The 18,330-nt window shown below is 46.7% G+C and overlaps 1 protein-coding gene across 5 annotated transcripts in view; it reads right to left on the bottom strand.

The window, feature by feature from the left end:
- Window positions 1–7,038: 7,038 nt before the first annotated feature.
- The window catches only part of GCLC (glutamate-cysteine ligase catalytic subunit), a 44,628-nt gene continuing 33,336 nt past the window's right edge, over window positions 7,039–18,330 (bottom strand). Inside the window, exons 7-16 of one of the 5 annotated variants that reach the window (XM_005223236.5) lie at window positions 17,897–17,971; window positions 17,308–17,424; window positions 15,928–16,066; window positions 15,394–15,506; window positions 15,063–15,155; window positions 14,645–14,749; window positions 10,086–10,167; window positions 9,906–10,012; window positions 9,699–9,819; window positions 7,039–8,646 (exon numbers count right to left, since the gene is read on the bottom strand). In XM_005223236.5, coding sequence (XP_005223293.1) covers window positions 8,435–8,646; window positions 9,699–9,819; window positions 9,906–10,012; window positions 10,086–10,167; window positions 14,645–14,749; window positions 15,063–15,155; window positions 15,394–15,506; window positions 15,928–16,066; window positions 17,308–17,424; window positions 17,897–17,971 — 1,164 coding nt within the window. In that variant the 3' untranslated portion in view covers window positions 7,039–8,434. The other 4 variants (XM_005223237.5, NM_001083674.1, XM_059880296.1 and 1 more) reach the window with 4 other exon arrangements.

Raw genomic sequence — 18,330 nt, 5'->3', positions numbered from 1 at the left:
TTGGATCTCCTTGCAGTCCAAGGGACTCTCAAGAGTCTTCTCCAACACCACAGTTCAAAAGCATCAATTCTTTGGCGCTCAGCTTTCTTCAGAGTCCAACTCTCACATCCATACAGGGTCCTTAGATTAAAACAATTTTTTCACTTCATCTCAATGGAAATGTGAATCTATGAGAGGCTCATTTTAGTGAATGACAGTGTTTTATACAAACTGAGGCAGTTGCAGTGTTGCAATTCTAGTTCCTCCAAAAGTTTCCCCTCATCTTCACTGTTGCTTTCCTCTGGAAACAACAAACTTGGCTTGGATCTTTTCTAATGACACTAGAGCTCTTGTCCAAGTCTCCTTTTTATTGAAGATAAAAATGACTTGAACATTCCTAAACCCAGTCCATTGGTCTCACTTATTATTCCAGATTTTTCAGCATAATGTAGTGCAAGTTTGAACACTGCAAAAGAGAATCAAATGGTGCCTCACTTACTTTGGGAAAAAAGATTTCTTTGCCTGTGGAAAGTTCAAAAATTTTCTTGGACAGGTAGAGCTTGAGGAGCAGTCACTATTGTTCCTGGACTTGAGAAGCGTCTATGTCCCCAGGACCCCAGTGATAATTCAGTACTGCTAGTGGAGAAGGCAATGGCACCCCACTCCAGTACTCTTGCCTGGAAAATCCCATGGACTGAGAAGCCTGGTGGGCTGCAGTCCATGGGGTCACTAGGAGTCGGACATGACTGAGCGACTTCACTTTCACTTTTCACTTTTCACTTTCATGCATTGGAGAAGGAAATGGCAACCCACTCCAGTGTTCTTGCCTGGAGAATCCCAGGGATGGGGAAGCTTGGTGGGCTGTGGTCTATGGGGTCGCACAGAGTTGGACACGACTGAAGCGACTTAGCAGCACCAGCAGCGGTTGTGCAGTTGCCCCCAGGAAACTATCACATCTAATTCGACAAACAGAAAGTCATAATTTACTCAGAATTCACCAGTTGTGACAGTGTGGAAAGCCTAACAAAGGTCCACCTGAGATGGCAGGATAGAAGGAATGCCGAGGAAAAGTAACTCAATGTCACAAACATACCAAAGCCCCGTGAAAGAGGGCACTACCAAAACTCATTCATGTAAATCCGACACAGAGTTTATAAACTCATACAAATTTCTTTTCAAAAAGGATGGGATGTATACATTTACACGTAACCAAGATGTACTGCTTTAAATGTTGTAAATCTCAACTTTTCTTCAATACTAATTAAATATAAGGACAATTCAGGTAAAACAATGCAGTAACTGTCACCACACCATCATCCCTAAGGTGATCTTGAGGCTGAACTTCTTCACTGAAAGCAGGAGGAGAAGCAATCCTGCTCGGCTCCGACTATGTAAGAGAAGTCTCAAGAAAGAGCTTATCTCCTGAGGAAAATGCAGTTAATTTGGTTTCTGGAATAAAGTGGTTCTCAGGGTAGAAGTTCTAGTCTCTGCTCTCGATGCATGAGACCATATGCTTGCTTCTGTGGGCAATAAATCAACACTCGGGAGCAAACAAGTGACATCACACGCACAGACCTTCACCGAACAACAAGCAGGTGGAAGTTTGTATCATTACAGGATGCTTTGAGTCCCACAAACTGTCACAGAATAGGACTCATTTGTAGAAAGCCTGGAAAGTTGCAATACCTCTGGAAAAATGGGTTCTTCATTATCGCAAGCTAGTTAGCATATAGAATGTCTCTCTCTTGTCCAAGTAGTTTAATATATTCTCTGTAGTTTTCAGAAGCTATCAGCACTAAGCTGGAAACTAAAGTGAGAAGCAGGTCAGTGGTTCCTTTATTTAAGGAAAAATATTAATAACAGGAAATGGATCAACAGGTCGCATTTCTTCTTACCAAGGGAGATGCATATCCTCCACAGAAGACTGTCATTTACAGGCTGCATCAGCCCTCAGCAGGCTTAGTAGGATGCTTTCCAGTGAGATTTTAGCGATGTCCTCTATTAGGAACTTTTAAAAAGTATTCTTATTTATTAATTTATTTGGTTGTGCCAGGTCTTAGCTGTGGCATGTGAATCCAGTTCCCTGACCAGGGATGGAAGCCAGGCCCCCTGCATTGGGGGCTCGGAATCTTAGCCACTGGACCACCAGGAAGATGTTTAAAGATGCTCTGGGGACAACAAACAAACAAAAACCCAACAAACTACAACAGTAACAACAAAAAAACCTTTTTCTGCGCCAGTACTCTTGCCTGGAAAATCCCATGGACTGAGGAGCCTGGTGGGCTGCAGTCCATGGGGTCGCTAAGAGTCGGACACGACTGAGCGACTTCACTTTCACTTTTCACTTTCATGCATTGGAGAAGGAAATGGCAACCCACTCCAGTATTCTTGCCTGAAGAATCCCAGGGCCGGGGGAGCCTGGTGGGCTGCCGTCTGTGGGGTCGCACAGAGTCAGACACGACTGAAGCGACTTAGCAGCAGCAGGTGCAGCAGCAACACTGTCGCGCGCCCCCTGCTGGCCGCCGGGCCCAGATCCGGACACCGGCTGGAGAAGCTTGCGTAGCCTCGCCCGCTGCGGACAGAGGTGAGCGAAGTGGCGAAGGTGCCAGGGGACTTCAGAGCGCGAAGGAGAGACCCCCGAGCTGTCGCTGGGGAGGTGGTGCGAGCGGACATCCGGAGCACTAACGGGAGAGACGCAGCCCCCCGACCGCGCCCTCCACGGCCCCGGCGTCCTGGCCCTCTGGACCCGGGGAGCCCAGGAGCAGGGCGGATGCCCTCTGGTTCTTGGGAGCTCGGCGGCTGGCGGGGCCGGGGTGTGCCGAGGGGGTCATGGGACTTCTTTTAGAGGATGAAGTTGCAGATGGTCAGGCTTCCCAGCTCCCTCTGTCAGGCCGAATGCCCTTGGTGTTAGGAGGGAGGTGCTGGTGAGACGGGGTACCCAGGGCATCTTTCAGGGCAGCACTGGGTAAATGTGCACCGTGGAAAATGTCCGCTGCCCATTTTTAATGGGATTTCCCCCCCCATATTGAGTTGTATAATACTTCCTCAGATCCCAGTGATGCTTTATTGCGACTGTGCTGCCAAGTACAGTTATCATCTTCATTTTACATTTTTTTTTTAACAAAAGAAAAACAGAGTTTATTAATACGTGCAGTGTGCTTATTTTACATTCTTTCATCAGCCTTTTTGGAGAAGGAAACAGCAGCCCACTCCAGTATTCTTGCCTGGAGAATCCCACGGACAAAGGAGCCTGGTGGGCTCCAGTCCATGGGGTCACAAAGAGTCGGACACGACTGAGCGACTAACACACACACACACACATTGAGTTGTATGGATTTTTAAATATATTTTGGATATTAACCCCTTTATCAGATACATGATTTCCAAGTATTTTCTCCCATTCGGTAGGTTGCATTTTTGGTAGGTTTCCTTTGCTTTGCAAGAATTTTTTACTTTGATGTAGTTCTACTTGTTTATTTTTATTGCTTTTGGGGTCAGATTTTAAAAAGTCATCAAGACCTGTATCGAGAAGCTTAACACCTACGTTGACTTCTAGGAGTCTGTGGTTTCAGGTCTTGCATTCAAGTCTTCAACCCATTTTGAGTTAATTTTTGTGTATGGTGTTATTATTGATAGTTGTCTCATTTCATTCTTTTGCATGTGGCTGTCCAGTTTTCCTTACACCATTTACTGAAGGTATTGTCCTTTCCCCATCGTGTATTGGCTCTTTTGTTTTAAACTAATTGACTGCAGCCATGAAATTAAAAGACACTTGCTCCTTGGAAGAAAAGCGATGACCAACCTAGACAGCATATTAAAAAGCAGAGACATTACTTTGCTGACAAAGGTCCGTATAGTCACAGCTATGTTTTTTCCAGTAGTCATGTATGGATATGAGAGTTGGACCATAAAGAAAGCTGAGTGTTGAAGAATTGATGCTTTTGAACTGTGGTGTCAGAGAAGACTCTTAAGAGTCCCTTGGACTGCAAGATCAAACCAGTCAATCCTAAAGGAAATCAGTCCTGAATATTCATTGGAAGGACTCATGCTGAAGCTGAAGCTCCAATACTTTGGCCACCTGATGTGAAGAACTGACTCATCGGAAAAGACCCTGATGCTGGGAAAGATTGAAGGCGGGAGAAGAAGGGGATGACAGAGGATGAGATGGTTGGATGGCATCACCAACTCGATGGACATGAGTTTGAGCAAGCTCTGGGCATTGGTGATGGACAGGGAAGCCTGGTGTGCTGCAGTCCACGGGGTCGCAGAGTCAGACACAACTGAGCGACTGAACCGAACTGACCAAATATATGTGAATTTATTTCTGGGCTCTCTATTGTGTTCCATTGGTCAGTTTTTATACTAAATCCATGCTGATGACCACAGCTTTGCAATGTGGTTTGAAATAAAGCCTGAAGGCACGATTGCTCTTACTGTATCTTCCATACTTCATGGGTTTCCCAGGTGGTGCTAGTGGTAAAGAACCCCCTGCCAATGCAGGAGATGTAAGAGGCACAAGGTCGATCCCTGGGTTGGAAGATCTCTTAGAGGAGAGCATGGCAACCCACTCTAGTATTCCTGCCTGGAGAATCCCATGGACAGAGGAGTCTGGAAGGCTACAGTCCATAGGGTTGCACAGTGTCAGACATGACTGAAGTGACTTAGCACGCATGCACATACTTTGTAATGTTTCATTTCACAAAATGTTAAGAATGAAAGGGGCTTTTAGGGACTAGCCAGGCAATTTGCCTCCATTTACCATAAACACAAATAATACCATAATGCAAATACAGCAAGTCCCCTACGTACACACCTTTAAGTTTTGAACTTTCAAAGATGCAAACCTGCCTTCCATCATGGTCAGGCTTTAGTGAAATTGCAGCTCGTCCTGTCTCCTACTGTTGACCCTTCAGCTCTGCCGTCTCCCACCTTCTCTCCCTCCTCGTTGGTAACTCTTCCTGCCTGCTCACTTGATGCCAGCCCGTGTGTGCATGCCAGCTGTTGTCCTCTACTGCTGTACTTTTCAAAGAACTGAACTGTAAGATTAAAAATGTTTTATCTTTTGTTTTTTCAGGTATTATTTGTGTGATAAGTATTATAAACCTATTACTGTACAGTACTATATAGCTGATTGTGCTAGGCTAACTTTGTTGGACTTACGAACGTGGTCAGAACATGAACAGAACTTGCTCATGTATAGACTTAGTCTGAGGAGTGCATCTTTCCCAGCCAAGGTCACCTGCTAAGGCCTCCTCACGTCCAGTCCAGACATTGGTTCCCTTCTAATTTACACTTTCCTAAATATCACTTGGCCTATATGTTCAGAAGCACTTACAGGGAATGTTAAATATTTACACAAAAGCATAAAGAGGAGAGAACAGCTGGTAGATCTCAGTGGCTTATCTTCAGGGAACGCAGGAGCAGGGAGCCTTAATCGAAACGGAAAATTTATTAGCAGCACCCTTAAGAACCTGCTGTTAACCAGCCCATGCCCAGTTCTGAGAAGGGCCCATTCCCCAGCAGGGAACCTTGACGCCCTGGAATCCCAGGCCCATAGCCCAGGTCCCTTTCCCTACATCTGACACCACCAGGGCTTGAAGGATGCTGTTACATTTTCTCTCTGCAGGGTCCCCAAGGAACCTCCTGAGATGTGGCCTCATCCTGGGTTTCCACACTTTGCACTTTTTGTGCAGGTGCTAGTTCAGGAGGCAGCCCAGGCTGGCTCCCTCCACTGAGACAGAATGGCTCACCAACAGCCAGGGGCCGGGCAGCAGACAGAAGCACCCTGGGGCCAGGCCGGGCCATGAGGCACACGGATCTTAGTTCCCTGACCAGGGATGGAACTTAAGACCCCTGCCTCAAAAGCTTTGAGTGTTAACAACACAAGCCTGCCAGGGGTTTGTTTGTAAACTTTTCTGTATTTTTTTCCAGTGCTGGGTCTCCAGTGCTGCACAAGCTTTTCTCTAGTTGTGGCAAGCGGGGGCTACTCCATAATTGTGGCGTGGGCTTCTCACAGTGGTGGAGTCTCTTGCTGCAGAGCACAGGCCCCAGGGCGGTGAGTTCAGTTGTGGCCCGAAGGCTTAGCTGTCCTGTGGCATGTGGGATCTTCCTGGATCAAAAAACCCGTGTCTCCTGCACTGGCAGGTGGATTCGTCGCCACTGAGCCACCAGGGAAGCCTCCTTCACAGGTTTTGTTTGTTTGGAAACCTCTTGTAAATCCAGGAGACTTGATAGGTCAAGAAAGGGCCAGTTGTGTTCTGAGTGAGTGTCTGGGCTCAGCCAATGCTATTTCCACCAAGGACAAGGCACTCCTTGCTTATCTCACTGTTTACTGTTTTGCTACCAAAGCCTGAACCCTCAGCTGTGTTCAGGAGGAAAAGGTGATGCTTTGTCTTGGACAGAGACAGTGCTATTTGATGTTCATATACACATGAAAGATCAGTATCAGCTGCGACTTAGAACGGATGTGTGTCTGAGGTACAGGAGTCATCTAAGTCCTTGTTACCCAACATGGTCCACAGACCAGCAGCATCAGTGTTGCCTGTGGGCCCCCATCCCAGGCCCACTGAGCCAGGGCTGCACTTCAGACGTGTGTGCAGATTCATTTGACAGTGATCCTGCCCTGGGATCATTCAGATAGATAAAAGCAGACCAGCAGGTGAAGCTGAGAAAAGTGGACGGGCCAGATGAACTAGGGGTTGGGTAGGTGAGGGATGTGTGGGCAATGGCTGTCTGCCGGGCCTGCTGATCCAGTCTGAGTGGATTCACCACTGTGCACACAGCACCTGAGTTACTTGCATGTAATTCACTATGTGATCACTGACTCAGCACGGTGATGGTTTGGGATAAAAGGAAAATTCATGTCCGGCGGTCACTGCTCCCCTCCCCACAGGGCTGAGGGCTCCTGGGGAGGTCAGGCATCTGTTCTCATCACTGTGCTTCTTTCTAGAAAGCGCTGAGGATGGAGCATGATGAAGAAATCATTTTCTGGCGTATTTGGGCTAATTAAAAAAACAATCCACCACCATCCGATTAGTTGTAGAACTCACTTTCGAGAGCTTTCACAATGCCAATTCCATTCTTTTATTTCCTTATACCACAAACGTTTTACTGCCTTTTTACAACCTGAATTTACATAAGCAAATTGCAAAGGAAAAACAGGCATTCTTTTATCCTCCAAAATGCATGTAAGAAATATAGCACAAACTCTAATATTTATACATGAACAGGCTTAGCTGAAGCTTTATGGCAATTTCTTAAAATGAACATGACAGTTTAAATATTTATGCCTGTAAAGGTTTGCATAATCTACTATACATAGTTATTTCAGAAGTAGTTAAGACATTTAATTAATCAGAGAAAAATGTCAACAAAAAAGCTCTAACAATTGTGTGCAACTTAAATTATTTACAATTAAACATTTAGGGTCCTGATTCACAAAACTTAGTGCATATCATGATTTTTGCAGAGCAGCTATGCAAAATATTCCTTGGGTAAAATCTAGAATGAATGGCTTTTCGAAGAATGTCTGTAATATGCTTATTGGAAACCAGAGGAAAAGTAACAAAACAAAAACTTCAGCAGCTGCATTTGATTTGAAAATTTAAGTAGACAGCAGCAATCAGAAAAAAAACAGGGGCCACAAGAGAAGAGCTGGTGGCATTTTTGATATTAGTTTTGTTATGTACAAGGAGAAAAACGATTCTCCCTATTTTTGTCCTTAAAAAAAAAACAAAAAAAAACCCCAATAATCACTACATGTGAACTCAGAGTCTTTCTTCTTCCAGAGTCGTCTTTAAACTTAACACCAAAATTAGCAAATGTGGATAAAAAGTACCATCAGTTCAGTGGGTTTTGTTTTAGTAGGGAAAGCCTGGGACAGGGTTACCAAGGGATTAGCTATTCAAATTAGGAGAGAATTGTCACAGATAAGGCGCCAGAACCCCAAGCTTCCCCCTGAAGCACTTTGGTGGATTCAAAATTGATTTTACATATATGCCAAAGGAGATGATGCAAAGAAAATGAGCAGGACAATCTGTTTTCAAGGTAAAGTGACAGAATTTTCAGTGAATCAGGTACCAGGTTAAAGCCTTAAAAAAAAAAAAAAAGCCAAAATTTACAGTAAACATTTTAAACTCTGGAATGCAGATATAGTACAGTTACCGGTAAGTTACATTTACAAAACTGCTTCAGACAGCAGCTGCTCCAGAGTCAGAATTGAAAAATGTACAAGCCAGCTCATGAGAACCTTAGGTACAATGTTATTAAAATACATTGTTAATCATAAAAATACTTTAGTATGTACATGTACACTGTATAAACTCTAGGTCTGCTTAATCCCGCCTCTGCCAGTGCAGCGCGCCATGACCCCCCCGCTCCTCACACAATGCACACAGCCGGTCCAGCCGTCAGTTCTTCGGGAACGCGGGGCAGGGCTTCTCGTCCTGCAGGGTGTCTAAGTGGAAGAGTCGGTTTTACTTCCACTGTACCTGACTTTCCTAAACGCTGGTCCGAGTAACTCTGGGCACTCACACGATTCGTTTGCGATTTGATTACACTTTAGAAGAAGGCTATAGTTCATCTGGTCAGTTATTACACTGTCCTGCTTGTAGTCGGGATGCTTTGCGATAAACTCCCTCATCCATTTGGCAACTGTCATTAATTCTCCTGGAGGGGGGAAAATAATTTTTTTTTTTTAATGACAACTTAGTAATATTTTTTTATTTGTTGGGTTTGGCTTTTATCTTTAGAAACCTGACATTTAGCAGCTGGACATCACAACCCTGAAGAATCAAGAGTGGCGTTTGGGCCGAGCCACAGGACAGGGGCTGGGAACAAGACGTTTTTCACCTCGTCTGAAGAACTCCTCCTGGGAAGGGTTTCATGCTGCAGGCAGGCTGCAAGAACACACATGCCCTGCTGCTATGAGACCTGTTAGGTGCCAGCCATACAGGGACGCCGCCCGCCCTAAGACACAGGAGCCAACACACGTTGACCAGTCCGTGTCCTCCCATCCAGCCAAACCTGCCCGTATTGGTGTCAGAGACTGCCCTGGACGGGGGACTCTGTGCTCCCCAGAGCGACCTGATCCAAGAGGGACACAGAATAGTGTGTAGATGCACTCAGAGAGAAACCCGCAGAGACAGCACTTGGGGGGTCATCCTCTTGGCTCTGGAAACATTACAGAAGCCTCAGGCGAAACACACAAGCTGCTGTCCTCTTCCCTGGCCACCGGGATCTCAAAACTGGGAAAGCAGGGGTCCCTGGGCGGCCCTACAGGGAGCCAGGCTAGAGGGCCCGAGTCCAAGCTGTGTGCTCAGCTGGCTCACCTTGGAGCTGCTTAGACTCATGTAGAGTCCGGGGTGCTGCAGAGCACACACAGTTGGGCAGTAATGACAAACATCCACATACGGTATTTCACCGCCTAAAATGCCATCGGGTTAAAGATTCAACACTAGTTTATGAACCAGTAAGAGAAAAAGCGCTGTTGATTCAAAGGAGACTGCAAAAGACAAGGGGTGTGTAACCGCAGAGATGGCACTACCTGGGAAAGTGCAGTGATCAGGATGCCGTATACTCTAATAAAAGACCGCTTTAAAAACTGAGTACTTTAAGACCGTGAGGTTCTGAGTTATGTTAAGAGATTCCTATGTTAAGATGTTAAGCCTATGTTAAGAGATTCTTTTTGAAAAAACAAAGTAAAGCCAAGGCTGCCGTACCGGACGCCCTCTTCTTGATGAGCTTCAGGTAGTTCAGAATGCTGCACCTGGTGTCCACGTCCACCTCCATGCTCTCCAGGTAGGAGTTCAGGACGGGGATCAGCCCGGGGAACACGCCTTCCTGCGAGGAGCAGGGCACCGTCAGGCAGGGGCGCTCTGGGGGGGCTCTGGGCAGGTAGGCGGGGCACAGGCCAAGGCGGGCCCTACCTTGCCGTTGATGATGGTGTCGATGGTCATGAGCGCGTACTCCTCCGCCGCTGGCTCCGCCCTGCCCGCGGCCTTGCCGCAGCCGTCCACCACGGCGTTGCCACCTGCTAGAGGGGAGCAGGGCGCGTTAGCCACCGGTGCTGCCTCTGGGGACCCCAGAAATGCAAGAAAAGGCGGTACCTTTGCAAATGTCTTTCCTGAAATAAAACAGTTCCTGCAGGACGGCATCTCGCTTCTGGGCGACCTTCATGTTCTCATCAACCTAAGGAGGAAAACCATCGTGGCCACGTCAGAATGTTCCCGAATTTGGGGACACTCCTGCTCCCACGTGGGTGGGGCCACTGGCCTCTGTGGTGGGCACCCACCTGAGACGAACGCTCCCATCCCCAGCGCTGGCTGGGGCCAGAGAGGCTGCACGGTCACGTGGAGTCGTGTCTCTCAACCCGAGCCTGGGACATGCTTTTCAATAACGGGGCAACTTGAACAGATGCGCACCTTAGAAATCCATGTGAAACTTACACGCGTGGAGGCTGCCTGGGAAAACCTGGGGGGAATGTACGGTGCCGGGAAGGCACGGAGCCATCCCAGCTCATAGCTGCAGGCGCAAAGGGAAGCGCAGAGGCCCTGCTGCCTTGGGGGGTGGGGGGCCCTCTGTCCTCCTTGCCCCCAGGGCTTTGCTGTCTCACCCGACCACCTGGCAGTGGGCAGGTCGCCAATGCTGCCTGCCCGCCTGGGGCTCTGCCCACTTCCTCAGGAGCCCCCAGCTCCCTCTTCGTGAATTCTTCATTTATTTCGATCAACATAACGAAATCTTAGAGAACACTCCAATATACAAAACGGACACAAGTCAGAGGTCACACTGGAAGGGACGGCTGAGACAAAGTCCTGGATCAGCTTTGCACCCATTAATTCCTACAGTTATTTATTTTTTTTAAAAGGTACATATGACCTTCTGATTAATATAGATAGTCCTAGGAACATGTTCAAATAATAATCCTCCTATGTCTGGCTTAAACCCTAATCAACACTTGTCTTTTTCTTAGTCTTGACAAAAAGTCACAAAGATCAACAGTTGTAATTTCTGCTTTTATAAATTCCTTTTTCAGTCTATTTTACTACTGCTCTTTAGATTCTGAATTTGACTACTTGGGTTTATTTTTAATCTTTCTGTTAAAGCATTTAAAGCTACGGTTTTCCCTTGAGACCAGCTTTGCCAGCATCATTTTCCTATACAATCTACAGTTCTAATTTTGATTTAATCTAGAACCTATTAGGAAAACAATTTAAAATTTCCAACGGCTAAATTTTTCCTGAACATTTTCTTGATGAGTTTTGGTGGAAATGTGACTTATTGTACTCTGTCTAGTTTTGAGAAATGAAAATTTCCCTCGATTAATTTTTGATATTCTTCCTCAGGGCACTCAAAAGGCGTGTGTGGTATGAGGTCTGCGACACAGACGACCCAGCCCGGCTCGTTAGCCATGCTGTTTGCCTCCGCTGTGGCTTTTCTCTTCCTCTGACTATGCGGCCTTCAGTTACTGAGTAACGGGACGGGCGCTCTTGTGAGTGGTCTACTCCACCATCCCGACGGGGCCTCAGGACAGTCCGCGCGGCCCCACTCTACACCTGCACGCCGAGAAGACACCGACCGTCCAGGTGAAAAGGCTGGTAAGTGGTGCAAGCAAACTGAGTGTTCACCCGGACCAGTATCTTACCCACTGCACGACAGTGCCCTTAAATTTGCTTATGCTCTTGAGAAGCTATGCTTTCTGGAAGATTAAAAAAAAAAAGAATCATGGCTCTAAAGATCTTGGATGAGCAAGTGGATAAACCTGCTTTCTGTATCTCATTTAAGACTTTCTCACATTTCTCTGTTACAACTTCACCATTCCTGTTTTCTTTTTAAAAGGTCATTATGGAGCTCTTTACTGTCTATATCTGTCCGTGTTTTAGGTGTATCTTATGCAAATTGCACTGCCATTTTAGATCACCGCTTTCAGCATTTGAATAGGAGAACACAGTCTATTCAAATTTGTCTTCATCTTATTTTCCCCATTGTGTGCTCTCTTGGGCATACTGTCTTACCATGCCCATGGCCAGAGACCCACTGCTGTGGCTCTGAAGTTGTCTTTGTTCTTTCCCCACCCCCTTTAGCCAGGAGATTAGAGGCGACAAATCCTATTTCTAAGCATTAAGTGTTTCTTCTTACTTTCAGACAGTTCGGTTCAACCGCTCAGTCGTGTCCGACTCTTTGCAACCCCATGAACCGCAGCACACCAGGCTTCCCTGTCCATCACCAACTCCTGGAGATTACTCAAACTCATGTCCATTGAGTTGGTGATGCCATCTGACCATCTTATCCTTTGTTGTCCCCTTCTCCTTCCACCCTCAATCTTTCCCAGCATCAGGGTCTTTTCCAATGAGTCAGCTCTTTGCATCAGGTGGCCAAAGTATTGGAGTTTCAACTTCAGCATCAGTCCTTTCAATGAACACCCAGGACTGATCTCCTTTAGGATGGACAGGTTGGATCTCCTTGTAGCCCAAGGGACCAGAGTCTTCTCCAACACCACAGTTCAAAAGCATCAATTCTTCGGCGCTCAGCTTTCTTTCTAGTCTAATTCTCACATCCATACATGACTACTGGAAAAACTATAGCCTTGACTAGACGGACAAGCAGTTTTGAAATTCTTTCCCCAGATGTCAGCCATTAAGAAGCATCTACTATTCCCCTCCTTCCACTGGCCCCTTGCTAGGTAAGATTTCTGGTTGACTCTGAGTCCTAACTTCACCTTTTTTGTTATAATCACTTGGAATTTAAAGACTAGCTTGGCTGCCAGAGACATCCACGGTTCCAGTTCTTTACCTTCAGGATTCTGGAGACTTCTCTCCATCTCTTCCAGCATTTAAAATTGCAGATGAGAAATGAGACCAACTGATTTTTCTTCTTTTTGGCAGAAAGCTAAGTAGCCTAATTTCCTGTCCTTTCTGGAAAACTGATCTTTACTTTGAGATTCTTCCTAGATTTTGGTTCTTCTTTACCTATTTCTGTCTCATCCTTAATGGACTCTTACTCAGGAAAAATTATATTCATTTATGTTCTTTATTGTATCTCACATCTCTTCTGTGTAGACTACAGATAAACACTGAACTTTTCAAAGAATTTCTCTCCTGCTTTTCCCATGAGTTCCATTTCTCTGCTGTCCTACAGGGACGAACTCAGCTTGGTTCCCGAAATCAGTGACTTTGACCTTCAACCACATCTGCTTACTGGCGAGCATACTGAGTATTAAAAGTGTGGCCACCACGTCCTTTGTTTCTGAGAACTCCTCTGCTCTCCAAATGTTCTTTGATCCACAGGGCTTGTTTATTTAAGATGCGACTCTTCTCTAGAATTTCTTCAAGGGCATTAGTGAGAATTTCTTAAAATATTCTTTCCAGTTTCCAAATTAACCATGTCCTACTGAGGATAACACACTCTGGGGGCCCATGGGCTCTTCTCTATAAGGCTATTAAAAGTTTTCAAGTTTCTCCTGCCTTTCAGATATCTATACCTGACCCTGGAACAACGCATGTCCCCCTAGATGAAGATGCTCTCCAGCAGTAAACATCACAGTACTCCATGATCTGCTGCTGCTCTAATTCTCAGACACGGAGGAACCGACTGTAAGTTACATGTAGTTTTCTGACTGTGTGAGGGTCAGAGTCCCTAAGGCCTGTGTTGTCCAAGGGTCAAGTGTATTTACATTCATCAACAAAGGCTTAGACTGGCAGCTCTTGGGGACCCGTGACATGGGCTGATCTCCCCAGGGGGTGCCCCACAAGGCTAACAGGGGCCCACAGAGTCCTGCAGGTCACCTTGGGCCTAGGCGCAGTGGGCAGGCAGGGTCAGCCTGACCGCCAGACTTCTTCAGGGTGCGTGTGCGCGCGCCGACGGGAGTGGCCCCAACAGAGGAAGGGGGCATCGGGGGCAGGCGCTGGCCCGGCGGCTCTGGTCCTCCTCCCATGCTTGCTGGGACAAGCAGCGTGTCCCGCTGTCTCTGCTCTGGCCCTGAGCCCCGCAGACCCCCACTCTGCCTGGCAGTCTCTCCCAGCCCCTCTCCGTGCTGAGACCCTCCAGCTGGGAGCCCAAGGCCTCCGTGCTTGCTTGGCTATGGCCCCAGGGTCTGCAGCGTTGCAGCCTCACAGCCTGGAGCTATTTCAAGGCCTTGAACGGCTTCCAGAAAGCTCCATCTTGGTTTTAGTTGGGCTAAAGCGGATTCAGATCTGTTTTTCCGATGGTGCCCTGACATCCACATTCTCCAGAAACCTCCCCAGCTCAGCGCCGCTGAGCCATCCCCTCCCTGCACTGAGTAGTTACGGGTCCCTTCCTCCTGCGAAGGTTGTGACCGGCCTGGGAGTTGACAGGATGAAACACACTGGGGGCACCCCCTCCCACCGTCTTAAATCGAAAGTCTAGAAATTAGCGGTTATTCAAATGAAACTCTTAATGTCCTTCAAATGGGCCGAGTAAGGAGCTACCATCAGCACTTTTTTTTCAGGCGTCTCCACCAAAACGGTCCTCAAATCTATAGTATAAGCTTTGGTTTGAAAGGAAAAAAAACAGGGTGGGAGAGGAGCACTCTTCCTAAGGAGGAAGAGGGCTAAGTGAGGTCAGAGCTGAAACAAGTATCATACAGAAAGGTGCACTGGATGATAATCCAGACACCCACGGCCAGCCCGACGCTGAACACCATCCTTACCTTGGACAGCGGGATGAGAAAGTCCAGTTTGTAGGACAGGATCACCCTGGTGAGCAGCACCACGAACACCACATACGCGGAGTTCTCGAAGTCTGTCAGCTGAACCTGGACGTGGGGCCAAGATGTCAGGGACCCACTGTGCCAGCGGTGCCTCCCCGAGGGGCCCTGCGGGTCACAGCGGTTCCCATGCACCTCCTGAGCCCCCACCTGGGGCCGGAAGCCTCTGCCCAAAGGCTACTCCCGGAAAGCAGTCCTCCCGAGCCACTGGGCTCGCATGCCGCACGCGTGCACACACACACAGACACGATCTGTGCTGCTGTCTGGGTAACCCGAGCCTCTGGGGAGGGTACAGGTGGGTGGGTGGCGGTCAGGTGGGAATAGGTCCGACCATGTCGGTTCCTGCCCGCAGGCCGCTTACCTCCATGGGCCGGAATTCCACTCTCCACCCAATGTCAGAGTTTGGAGGAGGAGGCTTGAATCGCATTGTCTGCCAATTTGTGGACTGAATATTCTGTAATCAAAAAAAAAAAGAGAATAAAACCAGTTTTCCACATATCCAAGAAGATACTAAGATGATTTCATATTTAATAGTGACTCTGCTTCATGTGAAGCAGACTATTTACTGTCTATACCCTTCGACCTACAAAGGAAACTGAACAGCGAGCATTTAACAGAAGTGAGGTGACATGTCAGCGACTCTGAACGTAGCAGTCGTGTTCTTTATGTTTTAAAACATTTGTTGCAGATACCTCAAAGTGGTCGGACTCGTTGGCATCATCCAGGTGGATTTTCTCTTCAAACAGAGTCAGCGGGTCTCTGATGAAGAGATGCGCCACGTGCTGGGCCAGCAGGTGGTCGAGGCCTGCGGAGAGGTCACACCAGGCTCACTCCAGAGCTGCTCTCCACGCCCCGGGGACGGCAGACAGCTCGGGGGGTTGAAGAAAGGCACCTAGGAGCTTAGGAGACGCTGGACTGTGCAGGATTCTTGTGCCGCCCCGAGTTTATCCTGCAGACCCGAGGGGAGTGTCGGAGTTGTGTTCACCCCTTAAATGACACCTGTGGGGATCTGAGGGACACACCTCCAAAGTCAGCTCTTTTTGCTAAAAGTTAAGCTCTCACAAGTATCTGGGACTTGAAACTTTAGGGCAAACAGCCTCGTAAGAAAAGTTAAGAGACCTCACATTAAAAATAGAAGCCAGATGGGAGTAAGCAAAGGAGTTTAAGAGAGTTTTGAAGAACTAAAGGCTTACAGTCAAATCTAGACAAGGGGAATGGAGGCTTACCTTCCTGCAACAGCTGTTCGTAGATTTCTTTGTCTTTTGTCAGGTCAATGTCATTGTATTTCTCACCACACTCAGACAAGTAACTGTCTATCGAATCGTATCGGGACTTACTGATCCTATAGTGGTTGTTCTTCAGTGGCTAAAATTGAAAAAATACAAATGAACGCCATATAAAGTGATGTAGAAATAAACTAACAGCCCAAGTAATTATATTAAAAGGTTATATACTTTATAAATAATTACATAAAACTGTCCAACCTGAACATGAGATCCTGAAAAATAGCTGTTAACCCTGAAAAGTATTAGAAAAAAAAAAAAATTTTTTTTGGAGACAATTTAATCTGTTCTCAGATCTCAATTAAATATATATACATGTTTCTTTTTTTTTTAACAAGTGGATCGCCATTATTATTAAGACTAGAAAACGCCCATGTTGAGAGCAAAAATATAAACCCACCATGTATTCTTTCCTGGAAAATCCCAGGCACAGAGGAGCCTAGTGGGCTTATATATTATAGAGTCCATGGGACTACAAACAGCCGGACATGACTAAACCACTAACACTTTCACTTTCATAATGTAAACCAAAAAATTTGGTTTAAACCGTTAAAAAACCATTAAAATGTCTACTTTAAAGCTTATTTGTACTTAGTATGGTCAACACTTTATGAACAATTATATAAAGACCAGAGCAGCAGTAGTGCAGCCCTGGTCAAGAACATGAGAATCACCTGTGAGGACTCTTACTAATATGCACATCTGCGTCTCAGTTCTGGACTTTTTTTACTCACTGGGTCTGGGGGTGGGTAACTATTTTTACCCACCAGGGCTGGGTAACTATTTTTAAAGAGCTCTATAGGCGGTTCTGACGCACTCTTGGTTGGAGAGATGCAGGGTCAGAGTTCAACATGCAAACAAGAGGCACAAACCTACCCTTCTTCGGCAAAACTCACCCTTTATAAGGGGCCAAGGAATCTGACAACAGATTGCGCTTTCCCCAGCAGAGAAAGCACCACAGACAAAGCACTCATGTAGCGCCAAAAAGCTTTCTGGTAAAAACAGCCATCAGCACTGACTTCCAAAATAAAGAAAAACTGTTCTACCAATTTTAGAGGGCAAAACAAACACAGATTTCAACAAATGATGGAAGTTAACTTGGCACCGCCCCCCCGCCCCCCAACCAAATCATATTTCCCACATTCTCACCCCAAACACACCGTAAAGCCAAAGACAGGCTGATAAGCTGTCAGCTTCTTCCCGTGTGTGACTAACCCACTCAAGATGAAAACGGTTTAAGGGAGACTTCAACACTGTGAGTGGCGACAAGACCCCCACGTCACCTGCCGGATTCAAAAGGCTGGTAAGGAAAAGCGTGCCCACCTCCAGTCCTCTCTCCTCCCGAGTTCTATCATCTACAGACGCGGAAATCACGCCCCAGCGACAATCAATGTCTGACACGTAGCCTCGGTAAAAAGGCGACGCAGCACTCAAAGCCATCTAGGAACAAACAGAAGTCAGCACCTGCAAGGTCAAAGTGTCACCAGCACGCTGAAGAAGGCTCTGTGCGGCTACCCCCGGTCTAGAAGCGCCAGGGTGCACCACCCTGCGGGCCCTACCACAGGCACTGCGCCTGTCTGCTCTGGGGAAGGACGGCGGGAGTGACGCCAGCCCTGGCCTCTGCTTCCTTGAATCATCCTCTCTAGACGGTGAGGGCAGGCGGGATGAGAGAAGGAAAAAGCTATGCTTGAACTTGACGTTTAACACATAAATGCCTCGCTAGCTAAAGCACTGCTAAACTCTTCAGCTTAGACACTTATCCATGAGCTCTCTGTCTGCATACTAGTTGTGTTAGTTCAGTTCTAAATGAAGTCTTAGCTGCACTTAAATAGCACATAGTCAGCGAATTTTGCACATGCAGTCTTTATCTGATATAAAAGAGTAGTTAAAATTAGGTGTGATTTCTACTTACGACAATTGGGCAGATGGTAGCCAACTGATCGTAAAGGTATCTGGCCTCAGATATGCTGCAGGCTTGGAACGTTACCTGTTTAAGAATCACAGATTATTAAAGAATAATACAAAATCATCACCATCCTCCCCAAGGAGCCAGTCCGAGAAGGAAGGTTGTTGCTTATGGCATGTGAGGTCATTCCAATGATCCCATCACTGAAGCCAGTTTTAAAAGCTGTCTTGGATGAACTTGTCTAGAATATGGCTTTAATCATGTTTGCATGGGATATAAATAACCCTGTTCTGATGTTAAGACTAGGAAGTCAGGAAAGAAAAACAGGACCTAAGACTCCCTTGGAATGCAAGGAGATCCAACTAGTCTATTCTGAAGGAGATCAGCCCTGGGATTTCTTTGGAAGGAATGATGCTAAAGCTGAAACTCCAGTACTTTGG

Source organism: Bos taurus, chromosome 23, assembly GCF_002263795.3.
Source record: "Bos taurus isolate L1 Dominette 01449 registration number 42190680 breed Hereford chromosome 23, ARS-UCD2.0, whole genome shotgun sequence".
Taxonomy (NCBI): Eukaryota; Metazoa; Chordata; class Mammalia; order Artiodactyla; family Bovidae; genus Bos; species Bos taurus.
This window is presented reverse-complemented; position numbering and strand designations above follow the sequence as displayed.